This window comes from Rhinolophus sinicus, linkage group LG02 (genome assembly GCF_036562045.2).
Source record: "Rhinolophus sinicus isolate RSC01 linkage group LG02, ASM3656204v1, whole genome shotgun sequence".
In the NCBI taxonomy this organism is placed as follows: Eukaryota; Metazoa; Chordata; class Mammalia; order Chiroptera; family Rhinolophidae; genus Rhinolophus; species Rhinolophus sinicus.
The window spans coordinates 134,738,787-134,755,079 of record NC_133752.1 but is presented as its reverse complement, the minus strand read 5'-3'; the positions used below and the strand labels follow the sequence as shown (position 1 = coordinate 134,755,079).

The following is a 16,293-nucleotide window of genomic DNA, read 5'->3' as shown; positions in this document are numbered from 1 at the left end:
AATTGTATTCTTTGAAAGTTTATTGGGATGACAATGGTTAGTAGAGTTCCATAGGTTTCCAGTGTCCAATTCTGTAATACTCATCCATCATCAATGTATCACATTGTGTGTTCACCACCCAGAGACTGATCTGAGCCACTGTAATCAGCCGACATTAAAGACTGAGTGGGGAAATGGAATATGTTAAGCAACTTAAAGTGAAAGAAAACAGTAGCATAAGCGATTGCTACACTTTTGACATTGCCACATGTGAACTACATTATAAATCATATATACATTTGCACAATTACTTGATTCGAGACCTCAGAACTGACAGTAATGGATGTGAAGCACAAAGGACAGTGTTTATAGTCAGAATGAGGTCTTGACTGTCAATGATTCTCCCCTTTGGACCAGAAAGCAAGTAGGAGTCCAGGTTGTAAAAAATGTTCAGTGCCACAGCCAGGCAGTTGACCACTCTTTCTTTTCTATCTTCCACTGTCTTGCAGACCAGATGATGTGCTTCTGCATCGCACGCATGATGAGATTGTCCTCCTGCATTGCTTCCTCTGGCCCCTGGTGACATTTGTGGTGGGCGTTCTCATTGTGGTCCTGACCATCTGTGCCAAGAGCCTGGCAGTCAAGGCAGAAACCATGAAGAAGCGCAAGTTCTCCTAGAAGGGAGGAGGCTTGTGGGAAGCAAAGCCCAGAAGCTGCATCCATCCGCACACATCTACCTGCAGAGCCTGTTTCCGGCGCAGGAGACGGAAGGGGCTCTGAGAGGTCTCGGAGAGGTTCCTCCCTCAACGGTAGCGGCAGCAGCAGCAGGCACGACTGGAAGACTTGGAACCTCGCAGATTGTATTGTGTGTGTTGTAGCGATGGATCAAGGGTGAAGCTCTCAGCAGTCTGGAGCATCAGTGTCAGAAAATCCGATCAGAGGTTCATTTTCTTTGGAAAGTAACAGTATATAATTGTACAGTGTAGTATACAAATCATTATGATTTATGGTATTTAAAAGTATTAAAATAGCGTGGTCTGTGTTCTTTTCTATTTCCTTTTTTTATGCTTAGAACACGGGTTCAAAAAAAAAAAAGGTCTTCTGGGTTTCATTTGGTTCTGCAAGACTGAACTTTTACTTGGAGGTGAAGATTCCGATCCTATACAAGTCTTGACGTCACTATGTAATCCCCAGTTTCCATTATTAAAGAGTAGCTTTGGACTCTTGCTTGAAAGAAGGTTACTGCGCTGTTAACTCAGTCTCCTGTCACTTCTGTGACTCTTCGGCTCAAAGATTGGAAACACATATCCTGCAACACTTGCCTTTGACTACCCATTAGTTTTCACCAGATTATTTCTTAGGAGGGGAAATGATTATGCACAAGGCCTGTCCTCGCTCTAAGAGCACTGCTCTCCTTTATTCATCTGTTCGTGTTGTTTTTGGTGGATTTTATCCTCATACAATAGAATGTACATGATGTGAAGGACACTTTTCAGCTTAGTTCAATGCTGTTTTCATTTCTTTTGTAGGTCAGAAAAAAATATTCCAAATTTGTTTAAACAGTTTGTTTCGATTTTCTTTGTCCTTGCCTTGATGTTACCAGTATTAAAGCAAAAATATTGCGGCAGTTGTTTCGTTTGCTTGGACAAACCTGGAGATGCAACCCAGCTCGCATCACTGCTGAGCTTTCTGTGCCTTTATCTAAAGTTCGTTGAGGAGACCAGACTTCTTTGCATTTGTTTATAAATTCAAATTCCAAATATCAGTCACAGGTCTCAGTGAATATCAAACCTACCCTATTTATTTATCAGGTGGAATCAAACTTTGTTTGGATGAAATGTATATTGACAACCTAATTTCTTTTTGTTTTCTTCTAATATTCTTCAACATGCTTTTAGTAGAATAACGACAAATTAGAATTTAAGGACAAGCTCCCCGCAGTGATTTGCTCAGAGTTCCAAGAAAAATACATATTAGTGGAATGACAATTTTGTGACTTTTAGTCCACATACCACTGTTCTTTTAATTTTAGAATGCAAGTAATTGAGAGAGTCATAGTCTTCTGTGGAAGGGCGCTGGATGAGTATGATGATTTTTTTTCTAATTCAAGTGTTACAGGTTGCACTGTGAACAAGGCCTTGAACACACTGTTTATGACATCCTTTGAAGCAGCTATAGTACCTTGACTTCAAGGTTTTCTATTGCAGCATCCCTGTTGTCTTAGCAACACAATAAACTATTCTGAAGCAGAGTCACATGCAAATGGGAATCAGAGAAAATCATCATCTTAGCATCCCATTGTGGGAAATGAAGTCGACTTTATTTTATCTTAATCCAATAATCTATGATACTTATGTAATCTATGATAACAGCCAGTTAAATTTGAGATACTTTATTTATAATTGTCATTAAAGATAAAACCTACAGTAATAAGGAAATAACATTTTCAAAATCATAAAAGGTAAAGAAACTTAACTTCTTAATATTTTAATTCTCTTTTTTTGTATAAGTGGTCTAAGACTCCAAAATAATCATCTCTCACATAAGACAGAAGTTTATTTCTTCCTTACACAGCTATCCACATGTAGCTGAGAAGTCTAGGGCAGTTAGGGCACCTCCATTTCACAAGGTAATCAAGGGACCCAGGATTCACCTACCTTATTCTTTCATTACCAAGGGTAATGGTCAAAGCTGTCTCAAAGAAGCACATCACTGTATAAAAAGAGGAAGTTGGGAGCAAGCTATTTCCATTTAAGGAGATTTCAGCCATCACTTCTGCTCATAATCCATTCATAACTACTCACTACATACTCGGAGCTATCCCTAGCTTCAAGGAAGGCTGGGGCATGTTACATCCAGCTAGATGGACATATGTTCTAAAACTGCAGGGTAAAGTTTCTATTACTAAAAGGAAAAGGGGAGAGCGAATACTAGCGTAAAAGGAAAGAATGATGCATAGGCATGAATAGCTCATGCCATGATGAAAATCTGAGCAGGGCTGACAAAGATCCCTTGCCCTGGCAGGAAATAAGGTCCTTGGTTAAACCTTGAATCTGCTCTCTGGGAGAAACTCTTGCCCATCGTCCTCTGTGGTCCCAGGCTTGACTTCTAAGAAATTCTTGCTCATCAGATTCATAACCATATCTAAAACTTTAGGGGGCATCACAGCTTTTGCAGGCCCCTGTCTGCTGGTACAGATTTGTAACCTAGATTTCCTTAGAGACTGAGCAAACATAGGCTCTTAGAGGCTAGGATTATAGTTCATTTGGCTGTGATAAAGAGGCTAACTCCATTTTTGATGTGTGACTGCTGACAGTTTTCAAGCCTCTTCACTCCCCTTTGCTCCTAAGCTCCATATCTGGGCAAGCTGATTAGAAAGCCTGGGGGCCTCCTTCTTTGGGCCAGGTGGGAAGTTCAAATTTATACAAGCTCTGGCCTGCACACAGGAACCTTCACCCCAGCCTCACACTCTAAGAACAATAAAAGTCAAGCCAGTCCAGTCATTTTTTGGATCTGCCTGGGGACTTGCCCTGCTCTCCCCAGAAAATCTCATTATGTGAATAATAAACCTTTTCATACCCTCTTTATGTGTGTGTGGTTATTAGTCTCAAATCCAAGCCAAATTATGGGTTAAGTGGTCTGTGGGAACAGAGTTCCAGAGAGCAGTTTCCAGGCTCTGGGCCTCACGTGGAAAGGTGCTGGCTCAGTTATTTGATGGCCATCAGCTGTAATCAGATGGCCATTTGCTGTGGCTGAGTGGCCATCAGCTGTTACTGGTTAGCCATTAGCCACTAATATAACTGCCGTGGCTACGCTAGGGCGTTGGTTGGTTGGTTGGCAGAGAAGCGGATGGCGGAGTGTGCATCGTGTGGAGCCTGCTTCCTGTGTCTCCAACCCAGCCGCCAGCGAGACTATAGTGGCATGAACCCCCCATCCATGGCTCCGTGGGTGTTCCTTTTTGGCCTCACCATATCCTGCATTCTTGTGTGGGGAGCGGGAGCTGAGACCCTGCATGACATGTTCCATCTGAGGGGTATCCACAACATTGGTGATAAAATTTCATCAAAACCATAGTGGGTTTCCACTCTATTTGCTTTCAGTTAGTTCATGTGAAAGTAACCACAGCCAAAGGTTCTCTCTTTCACAGTCCTCAAGCCAGCAGTATCTTACTTACTAGTAGTCTCTGTGCTTGGCCCACAACCCATCCCTTAATTTAACGGCAGCCACCTTGAAACCTTCTGCAACAATAAATTTAAGTGGGAATGCAACACCCTTTATCTCATCTTTTCTGCTGAGTTGACTCCCAGTGTCTGGTCAGTAATACTTACTGGAGACTTTTTTTTTTTAATTTTTATTGGGGAATATTGGGGGAACAGTGTGCTTTTCCAGGACCCCTCAACTCTAAGTCCAGTCGCTGTTTTCAATCTTTGTTGCAGAGGGCACAAGCCACCATCCCATGAGTGAATTGAACTGGCAACCTTGTTAAGAGCTCACGCTCTAACCAACTGAGCCATCTGGCTGCACCCCTGGAGACTCTAAAAAAAATTTACTTTTCAATTACACTTGACATACAGTATTATATTAGTTTCAAGTGTATAACATAGTGATTAGGCATTTATGTACTTTAGGAAGTGATCACCCTGTAAGTCTAGTACCCATCTGATACCATAGTTATCACAATGTTCACAACTATATTCCCTATGCTGCACTTCACGTCCCCAGGACTATTTTTATAACAGGCAATAGCACATCTTAATCCCTTGACATTCTCACTCATCCCTTCCAACGCCCCTGCCATCTGGAGACCACCAATGTGTTCTCTGTATCTATGTGTTTGTTTTCGTTTGTTTCTTCATTTATTTTGTTGTTTAGATTCCACATATAAGTGAAGTAAGTGAAGTCATCTGGTGTTTGTCTTTCTTTGACTTATTTCACTTAGCATAATACCCTCTAGGTCCACCCATCTTGTTGCAAATGGTAAGGTTGCAGTCTTTTTTATAGCTGAGTAAGTTTTTTAAGGAGGACGCGGCTCACAGTGGTCCATGCGGGGATCGAACCAGCAACCTTGGTGTTATTAGCACCGCACTCTAACCAACTGGGCTAACCAGCCACCCCTGTAGCTGAGTAATTTGAGGAAGACTGCAAAGTCATCTCTCTGTTGTTTGGAATGCAGAAGCAGCTGGGCTGCAGGACACAGGTACAGCTCCTGGACTAAAGCTGTGTTACCTCTTTGTAAATTAGTTCTTATCTCACTTCAACTGTTTTTCATAGCACCTTACTAACAAACAGCAAACAGTGAGTGTCATCATTCTTTTTTCTACCCACTTTCTCCATTGCTTCAGGCCTGCTTTCCAAGTTGTTAGCTACTAGTACAGTTTTACCTAATGTTTAGTCAAAGCATAACAAGGGTGTCTAGTTTTCCATCTTGCAATATCTGTTTCCTCATTGCTGGCTGCCTGGCTACAATGCCGAAGCCACGTATTTCAGATCTATGTTGTGGCAGGGATATAACTTACCTTGCCTTCCTCTGAATGGTCTCATCTGGGGATCTCAGATGTCGATTCTCAGATCTCTGACCCCCTGTCCTTACCTGTTCCATGCTCTGGATGCATTCTTAGACTTCTGTGTCAAGCTTAGTGATGGGCAGACAATGCAGTGACAGAATAAATAATGGGACAAAATTACCAGACAACATGGCTGGGGAACCATTTACCTGGCTCAGATAGTTTGTTCTTCTGAAAACTTACTGAAATATATCAAACCATTTAACAACTTTTCCCAATAGCTCCACATTCCCATCACATGCCCTACCTCCAGATGTGCTGTGTTCTCTTCTCATGGCCTGTGCATATGTGGTTCTGTCCCATGGTTTAGGTCTGTCTTCTCATCATCTATACATATCTGTTTTTTCTTATTCATTAGGTCTGAGCTTAAATATCGACCCTTTCTAGAAGCCTTCCTTAACCGTCCTATGTAAGTAGATTTCTCCTCTTTACCCTGCTTTCTTTTTTGTACCTATTTGCTGCTGATTCTTATATATTTGTTTGTTTACTAGCCCATAAATACATCTATTTAACTCTCCTATTAGATGATAAGATCCATGAGGGTCGGCAATATTGGTGAAACTTTTTTTCACCACTGGCACAGTGCTTGACACATGAAGGTGCTAAATAAGTATGTATTGGATGGGTAAATGCATGAATGAATGCTCCCAAGATTCATTATGCCCTTTGTACATCTTGCTTCCTATGTCCTTTCCTGTACTGGGGCATTTTGCCTTACCTTTCAGGCCTGACCTCCTCCCTTCATCCTACCTGCAAAACTAATCACTTCCTCCTGTGTGATCACATAGGTATTTGTACATACCTCTGTTATTTTAAGAATTTAACATGTATTATAAAATTTGATCATGTGTTGTATGGCTGTTAATCCACCATTCTCCATATATGGAATATAATCCATATATTCTCCTCAGATATAGAAGACAACAAATATATCTTATTGATCTTTTTGTACATAATGACAAAAAATATAATAATAAACACCAACTAACTCTTAAGTGCTTTCTGTGTGCATCTAAACTCTTTATCATATATCCAGGGCACAGTAAAACCTGGTAAAAGTGTAAGTTAATGAATAAACAAATACATATCGCAATTTTGGCCTAAAATGAAAATTTGTAATAAAGACAGGCTAATGGTGCTTTTTGTACTTAAATATCATATGCTGCCCTTTAAACAAGTGAATAGTAGGAAAGTTACTATATTTGTTTTCAAATTACCCTAAAATTTAGCAACTTAAAACAGCAAACATGTATTATCCTAGATTAGATTGAGATAGTTAATCCTGCTTGTGCTTTCCTGGGAAAGTCCTACCCAGCGGAGCCAGTCAATGGTATCCCTCGCTGGCCACTTGCACGCTGGCCACAGGCTTGTCATGGTAGCTTATGGCAGCCCAGCTCCAGGTCAGGCCGTTGTTCTCAGTCTGGCTGTAGAGGGCGCAGCTCACTGGCCCGTGTGGGAATTGAACCGGTGACCTCAGCGTTAGGAGCACAGCGCTCCTACCACCTGAGCCTCCCAGCTGCCCCCCTACTCTTTTTTAACAAGTCCCTGACTAGGCCAGTATGGGCCTTAAATTTCCCTGAAATTCTGGTCTTACCCAATATTTGGATGATCTCAGTTTCTAAAGATGAGTTGAGCTCTCTTGATTTCTTCTATCTTCTTAAGGATTTTAACTCAGGAAGGACTTTAAGTTAGAAGGAATGTTATAATTTTCTCAAAACAAATCATACCATCTAGGACAAGGTTTACTCCAACGAGGTAAATCTCTCACTTTGGACAGACTAAAAGTCATTCAAAACTTGCCCAGGCCAGTCATTCAGACAATTCCGTCAATTAAGAGCATGCCTGGGTCCTATAGCTACTGCAGGCAGTTAGTTCCCAACCTTTCTAAAAATACCTCTTTGTTATTTAACTGTTATCAGTAATGACAACTCTTCTTTGGAAACCTAAATGTGAGACAACATTTTGTGATTTAAAGCTAGCTTTTTAACATCTTCTTACCCTGGATCAATTTAGGTATCTCAAACCTTTCTACTTATTCATGCATAAACAATCTGTACAAGTCCATGGTGTTTTGATTCAATTGCATGGTTTTATCAGAGAAAAGCCTGCTACAACTTTTCTCTTAACCCAGTGGCTAAAGTCTACCTGCCTCATCTCAGGGTAATAACAGAGGCTGCAGCTAAATCAGTGAAGGATACTGCTAACTGGGGTTTTCCTCCGACTCGTGGTCTTTCATGATGTACAGTCATTTTTGCTTACCGAAAAGACACTACAGTTAAGCAGGTAACCTTAATTCTCATGAAATTCTATTACTTTCTCCTTCACACATTTTCTTCTCTGGTAGTAATACTTTAAATCCTGCTGCTTTCTTTCTTTTACCAGAGGGGTAACTCGAGGCTGCCTAACCTCTTCTCTGAACAAATATATTAGAAATTCCTCTAGAAAACCCAGAGTTAACCTTGTTTGTTGATGTGTCATACCTGAAGACAAAACCAGGAAATTATCAGGTTGGATATGTAAAAACAGATCTCAACTCAGTCATAGACTAATGATGGTTTTACTCAAGCCAAACTCACAAAGAAGGCAGAAGTCATTATATTCACCAGGACTTCTCAACTCACTAGATAGTAGATATAGGAAAGTTAACACCAATGGCAAGAGGTGGGGAATGTTTTGGAAATAACTAAGGATCTTGATCTCTACAGTAAATAAAACAAAGAAAAGTGGTCAAAAGATTAAGAAACTCTTAAGTGTTCTAATGTTTCTAAAAGAGGTAGAATGCCATAAAATGAAGGTTAAAGAAAAAACCCTACTTGTTATGATGGATGGGAGACAGGTAACTCCTAAGAATCTTGCTTCCATAATGCCCTAGAGCAGGGGTGTCCAAACTTTTTTCAACATTTTTTACCAAGGGCCATATGCAGTAAAATATACAAACAGCTGGGCCACTCACTCGAGGTGAAGTACATATTGCCTCACCTGGTTTATTTAAGTAAACTAAATATATTTTTGGAATTTGCTGCGGGCCAATTAATGGATTGCGGACCGCAGTTGGCCTGCAGGCCGCAGTTTTGACACCCCTGCCTTAGAGGGACAAGTCTTTGGAGAAGTTCAAAGAATGTATTACAAAAATACCAGGGATTTACTCCAAAATCAGGGGGGAAGGCTCACTATTAAGGACAACAGTTAATCAAGACTTATCTCATGATTCTCACCTCATTGCTTCACCAATCCTCAACTGTTATCTTATGAACTTGGCTCAGTCCCAGTTAAGTTCTGAACCTTAAAAGAACAGCTTAAATCATTTGAGTTCAAATCTCTAAATTCTGTACCCTTTCCTTTCTTTCTCTTTTTGAGAGAGTACTAAGACTTTGTCAAGATAGTCTCCCTTGCTGCTGTAAATTTAATAAACTCAGCTTTGTTTGTCCAACAGCTTTTTCTGGAATCTCCGACAAAATTCATCTTGTTGGAGCCATGAAGCAGTATTTGGTTCCTTTAAAGCTTGTTTGCAATCATTAACCAGATTGTCTAAATCTCTTACTTGGAAGTGTGTAAAGACACTTTGAGGAGAGTATTTACTCTTGGGGGGAGGGGCCTTTTAGTCACGGTAATCGGTAAGAAAATGTATGGAAAGATAATATATGCAAAATGCTTGCTTACTGCTTAATAGAGTTCCTGACACAATGGAGGTGCGCAAATGAATGTTAGCTATGTTATAATCGCCTAACTCCCCAATCCATCCTTACCTGAACCCCTGAGCAGTCTGAAAACTCCAGATTAATTGTCGATGAATTCAGAGTTCCAATTCATAGGTCATCGCTACTTTCTCATCTAGAGTGATTGAAAGGGACCATCCGCTCCCTCCTGCTCCCTTCCAGCATCTCACGCCATTCCCCTTCGGTCCTACCAGCAAGCCGAGGGAGGAATTCAATTCTTTACACTTGTTCTTTTTAGCCCCCTTTAGGTGACTTTTTCTTGGGGAGGACTGATCGAGTGGAGGGCTTCTGTTCAGTGACATTTGATTTTGACAATGAAAAGTGAAAAATACTTTGCCCCTGATAATTGAGCAGTTTTCCCTTTCTGCCACTTTCCCCAAATATATGAACAAACCTAACAATCTCTCAAAAGCCTTTTGGATGGTGTTGTGGCTACAGAGGGGAAACTGAAGTTCTAAAGTGAATGAAATTGGGAATCTAGAGGAAACCTTGGAGTGTCTTTAATGACTGGACTCCAGTACCATGGACATAAAAGTCATTTAGGAAGGAGAATACCCGGGGAGGTTTTCCACAATGTCTCCTACATCAGAGACCAAGAGAAACCCAAAACACTGCAGTATCTGCATTAATTCCTAAAATTCTCCTTTCTGAGATGGCATATCTTAAATACCAATTCTGTGTTATTATAAAATTAAAATCTCCTCTGAAATTTAAAGAGGAAACAGATGAAGTATAAATGTGTGAATAAAAACTTCCAAGCCAAAAAAAGAAAAATGAAAAGTTGAAAAGGAAAAAACAAACAACTCTACAGAGAGGTTTACTTTGCCTTTTATAATTATCGGATGAAATGATGAGGCTGATGACTTTACCCCTTGATGGAGTAAGCGGGGTGCAGTGTTTGTGTGTGTTTGGGGGTATGAGGTGGAAAGGTTTACTGATGGGAAGTGGTGAGCTGGTAAACGTTTGACACCCAGCCAGGGATGAGAGGAGTGCCTTCATTCATACGGTTTGCTGATTTTTGTGGTGTAAATAAACCCTCTGTCTCTGATTACAAGTTATCAATGTGACATCACTGAACTCGGCATTGGGAAGAGATGCACAGGACACCATTATATGGTATTTCAAGCATATGGATACAGTAGACAAAAATAACCCCAAGAGCAGAGATAATAATAAAATCTGGTAAAATAATTAGAGAGTGATGAGTTTTTAGTATTTAGTACCTTTGTTTTTAATATAATTTATGAAATTCTAAGCTTAATGTAATTTGCTTTTCAATAATGACTGTGTTTAACAACTGGTTCAGAACAGTTCATATTTGGCTCTCGTGGGTCAATACCAAACACCCCTGCAAGAGCTGAGTGTGCTCCTCTCACTCTGCTTTCCTCCCCATGAGGTACTTGCAGTTCTTATGGACCATGTGGGTTAATTCAAACCTGAAGATGCCATGTCTCACCCACTTTCTCTGACAAAGACATGGTCTCTAATACAGAGCATATGGTCGCATTGAATCTGAGTTTCAGGAAACAACTTCTCTCTCTGGGTGGGTGGAATAAGAGTGGCCTGGTGGATTCTCATACTGAACTCTCTTCCAAAGGGGCATTACTACCTCCAGTATCTGAGAATTGGGATGGGAAGTCGAGAAGGAAACCAAAGCTATTACTACTATGGCCAAGAGTCAAGACTGTTTTGAGATGATCTGTGTACGGAGAGAGCAATGGCACTTTTCTCAGAGTAATGTGGACTCTAATGCTCAAATAAATTAATGTTCCAATCCAAGTGACTCATTTTGTAGGAACATTAAGTTCACAGCCAATTTGTCAATATAAGAAAACTATCACCTCATTTTTTTACCTCACTTTTTTAAAACTCAAAAAGTATTGCTTAAATTTTATGAGTTCTAAATCCTATTTTGGCAAAAGATAGATTGAAATGCACAAAAGTGGTGTTGGAGCCTTACTAGTACTGTGTTAATTTGGCTGCTGTATTTTCCAGGGTGGTTTGAAGATTGGAAACTGTCGATGTAGGATTTCTAGTGTGTGTGTGCGTGTGTGTGTGTGTGCGCGCGCACCGGGATCGTAGTCTCGTGGAACCGAAGAATGGGGCATGGACTAGAGAGGCCAGGGGTTGCAGAAGAGGATAGTTTATTAAAGCAAAGAGTTATGGATCCCGAGCTGGAGGGGGTACCTGAAGCTTGGATGCCCACCGGCTAAAGCAAAGACTTCTGTTTTTATACTGCTTCTTGTGTATCTAAGGAGAAAAGCTGACATCTATTGGTATTGTTTTATCAAATTCTCAGCCTTGAGGAGGCTTTGGAGAAGCCTTTGTGGAACAAACCCGCTGTCCTGTGCTAATGATGTTTCCCAGGGCTATGGCCTTGTAGATAGACTGTCCTTGTCCATTGTACCTGGAAATTCCTGACTGCCTGGAGTCCTGCTGACTAACCTGCCTCGCTGTCATCTGAGGACTGGTTAAAGAAACTACACTTTTTCTAGAGAAGACTGAAGGAGGACACGCTTGCTCTGAACAGTGGTGTAGAGCCTGGTTTTTCTTCTCCTTTCCCCAAATGGCTCAGCAGTCATTTGGTCCTGATTTTTATAGACTGTCTGCGAGTTGGGAGCTGTCTCTCGGTGTCCTTTTCTTCCATCTTACTTGTGGATTCCTCTTTGTGGCGACTTCTCTTTCTTTGTGTCTACCATTCTGAGTTGACATGCCAGTTGTTCATGAGACAATCACTGTCCCTTTGCCCTAAGAATTTACTGTTACTTGGAGAATTGTTTATCAGCATGTTCCTGGGCCCCAGAGGGAACAGATGGGATGAATTTAGAGTAGGTGACTGCTGTCACATTTAGTCTAAAATGCTGCGAGGTCCATCAACATCAGGGCTAATGGACTAATAGGACTTTTGGCAAGAGTCAATAGGGTAAGTGTAGCAGGAAGTGATTTGAAGCACATATGAACCTGCAAAACTGAATTGAACGCTGGAAGCCCAAAGTTTACTTTAATTTACGCTGTGGTGCTTAATCAACCTTTTCTTCAACTTATGATACATGAAGCAGTTAAGAACACAGACTCTAGAATTACACTGTCCGTGTTCAAAGTGGCATTTGCTAGCCATGTGGCCTAGGGCAAGATATTCTCTCTCAGCCTCAGTTTATTCATCTGTGGAATGGGAATACTTGTGGTCCTCAGCTTATTTAATTTGGGGAAGATTAAAAGATAGTGTAGGTAAGGCAGTTTAGAACAGTACCTGGCACATAATCATAATAGTAGCTAACATTTATTAAGTGCTTAGTATTTGCTGGCATTCAAAAAATATCACACATTACTATTCCTCTTGGTCAAATCGGGTTTGACAGAGTTTCTTCTAGACAAGTTAGATTTGACTGATGAGAAGCTACATAGCAGAGAGGCTGCCTAAACTCCATGTGGAATATCATACATCTGAATCATCTGGCGGGGGAGGCGGGAGCTTATTAAAACGGGTTACTGGGCCCCTCGCTCAGAGTTTCAGATTTGGTTAGACTGAGGGATGTAGGTCTGAGAATTTGCACTTCTGACAAGGTTCCAGGTGATGCCCATGCTGCTGGCTGGGGACCAGACTTTGAGATCCATTAGTGCAGAGGTTATGTGGTCACAGTCTGAAGTCAGAAGGATTCCGATTGGAAGCTGAGCTTTGGCACTGTATGGCCTTGGGCACATTACTGTCTCTAAGCTTTAGTTTCCTTATCTTTCTATAAGTCTAATAACTAGGGTGTATGAAGAACTAAATGAGATGATACATAGAGAGCATTTAATACACAGTTAGCACTTAATATGCTTTAGCTATTCCTATTCTTCTGCTAAAATTTTCGGCACTACCTCGGTCTTCTCTGTACCTCTACTTTCTTATCTATAAAGTGGGACATTCAGTAATCTGTATTATATTGCAGTTGAAGGCACTCAATAAGATAATAGCCTTAAATGTTTTTGTGGACAAAGAAAGGGTTCTGTGGAAACTAACCTCACAGGGTGATCTGATCATAAATTCCTAACTGGGCAGGTCATAGTGGGTAGTCACACTCCGGGCATACAACTTGTTTAGTAAAAGGTTTATCGTTGCCCTAAGCAAGCCCTGTCCATTGTTTCAGTGCATCTAGGTTAACATACCTTTGAAAAAAGCCTTAACCACCCTCAAGAGAGCACAGAATCTTGTTAACTATCCTGTAATCCCATCCCCACCTTGCTTTTCCTCACCTCCACGTAATCTTCCTTACATTCCCTCTTTAACTTCGAATGCATAAAAGAAGTTTCAAAACGGCTATTCTGAGGAGCACTTGAGATTGTACTCCCTGGCATATGTGGTCATTTTGGCTCAACTAAGGTAGTGTAAACAATTGCTATAGGTTGGACGTTTCTTACATCGACACTTTTTAAAAGTAAAAAGCACTGTCTAGATATCACAACTTTTAGTGACCATCCTAGAGGTTAAACATGCAGTATCCTTCTATAACACTTTAAATAGGACTTTGAATGTCTTCCTCGTGGGTTAAATTTGAAAATCCTCTGCTACTACAAGAGATCTAAGACTCAATAGTTCCTTCAGATTCCAGCTCTCACCTTTAATTTTATTCCCCCGTTGTCTTCTCCTCAGTCTTCCATCAAAGCAAGATCCTTTACTTTATTTCTCTTCTGTCCTGATTCGCCTTTATTTATTGCTGATGTGTTATTGTTTGCATGTAGACAGTTATCTCCCAGCCATATGTCACGAGTGGGGAAGGAACATCTACTATTTGGGTCAAGACTGGGTCAGGGATCATTGGAAAGTTCTTTTTTTCCCAAAATTTTTTTATTGGGAAATAATGTGTCCCTCCAAGTCCCATCAGCTCCAAGTCATTGTCCTTCAATCTAATTCAGGAGGGCGCAGCTCAGCTCCAAGTCCAGTCGCCATTTTCAATCTTGGTTGCAGAGGGTGCAGCCCACCATCCCATGGAAGGAAATTGAACCAGCAACCTTGTTGTTAAGAGCTCATGCTCTACCCAACTGAACCAGCCAGCTGCCCCTCTGGAAGCTCAGCAGCAGCTCGTTGTCTTCAATCTAGTTGTGGAGGGTGAAGCTCATTGGCCCACGTGGGAATCGAACTGGCAACCCTGTTGTTCAGAGCTCATGCTCTAACCAACTGAGCCATCTGGCCGACAGTTCTTTAGGAATAAAATATGGCTTAAATTTTTACTTTATATGTCTTACAGTGGTATGTTCTGATTGAGGTTGAATTTAGGCTTCTGAACTTTTCCACTCTTAATGCCCTTTGTTTTTATAGTTGTATTGTCAGTCTCTTGTTTTTGATTTTTGTGATTGTTGTTTCTTGCCTTAGCTCCTTGGCAAGCCCTAAGACATAGAACATTCTTGGCCACCAAAGGCATGCAGTAGGATAGCAGAGCCAGGAATCATTTCATTGCTAGCTCTTCCTAAAAGACTGAAATAGATGCAAAGTTTGTTTCTGGGGTCAAGGACTCTAAGAGCAGACAAAAGTAATTTACATAGAAGTTCTTGCATCATTACAATAACCCCCAGAAAAAAAAAGGCAAGCTCTACTCAGATCAACCATTCTCTACTAGAATTGTAAAATTTTCCTTGAGAGCTACTGGGTTGGGGAAATATTTTAGCATGTATGATGTTTGGGATTTGTTACCTCCTTTGGTGAGGAGGTAAATGTTTATTAACTCATACATACAACCATCCCTACAAGGTTTTCTCAGTTACTCGAGCTTGAATTTTACCAATTAATTTTTACCCTTCTGTTATGAATGCTCCTTTTATTGGCAACATCAAATGCCTTGTCAATTCTTTCAAAATCTAGCTATAGAATCTCTTCTGGATTTCAGGTGGTTTGGTTTAATTAGCTTTAATAAGTTTTATAATAGTATTGTATTAGAAAATCATGTTCTCTCCTTTTCTATTCAGTAATATTTCAACTTTAAGATTGTGATGACTTTTGCTAAGGTATGACTCGAAAATACAGTCTGAGATTTGTTTAACAAATGGATGTTTCCAGACGTATGAGATACAAAAATGAAAGGAACAATCACACAAAATGTTGAAAGTTCTACTGAAGGTTCTGTCTCAGTGCTGGAGTTGGCTGCTGCATTCACTGGCTTCTGAGTAGCTTTCATATTTGTCTGTATTTACATGTAGACCGGTCCTTCCTGTAAGTAGTAGGATGACCAAGTTCAATTCCAGCGTTGTCCCATTTTGCTGTGTCACTTGTAAACTTGGGTTTTGGCTTCCTTCATTGTTCATCCCTAAGGTGGCCTTTCTAGTTCTAACATTTTATGATTGTGAAGGATGTATCAGCAAAATTACTAAGTGATCATTTCGAATTGTAATATTCCTTTTCTTTAAGAGGAAATTCCATGAAACACAGAGCTCCTTTGGAAAAAAAAAAAAGTACAGCCTCATAGGTCAAATTATTTTGTTAGCCTAATTATTTGAATCCAGGAACTGTGTTAAAAGGATTACTTTGATTTAATATACAATCTAGGATTGCATATTTCTTTAAAAAAACAAAGATTTCTGTAAGTCGTAGAAAAATGAAATACTGAAGTGGTGAAGGACACTGATCTTTCAACTGAAATATGAAAAAGGTAAAAGGGCAATATAATAATTCTGGAAATCAGCACAGCAGCTCTTTATCAAATGTCACACTGCCCACCAATGTGTGAAGAGCTCATAGTGACCCAGCTGGGGCAGCACCTCTGAGAATACACCAGCACTTTTGGTAAGAGATGACATTTTGGTTAGTAATGAACTGAAGAATTAAAACCAAGAATTTAGTTGGAGACAGTCAACCAGAGAGTTTATTCTCTGTACTTAATACCCTAGGCAATCAACTCAGCACCCACAGGAGTAAAGGTTAAGAAAACTGTGTTCTTTATGATAATGGCCTGGGAAATTTTTCTCATTTAAAAGCAGTCACTTGTGACCTTTCTCCTGAGCAGAAGGGTGACAGAAATTAATAAATGAGAAACAGGTGAATAGAAGACAGGACACTTTAC

At 40.4% G+C, this 16,293-nt stretch overlaps 1 protein-coding gene across 1 annotated transcript in view; it reads left to right on the top strand.

Annotated features, from left to right (window-relative positions):
* Positions 1–3,562, top strand: part of KCNMB4 (potassium calcium-activated channel subfamily M regulatory beta subunit 4) — a 55,580-nt gene extending 52,018 nt beyond the window's left edge. The window contains exon 3 of the mRNA XM_019748944.2: positions 489–3,562. Within this exon, the coding sequence (XP_019604503.1) occupies positions 489–657 (169 nt within the window). The 3' untranslated portion in view covers positions 658–3,562. The remainder of the gene's footprint in view (positions 1–488) is intronic.
* The last annotated feature ends 12,731 nt before the right edge of the window (positions 3,563–16,293 follow it).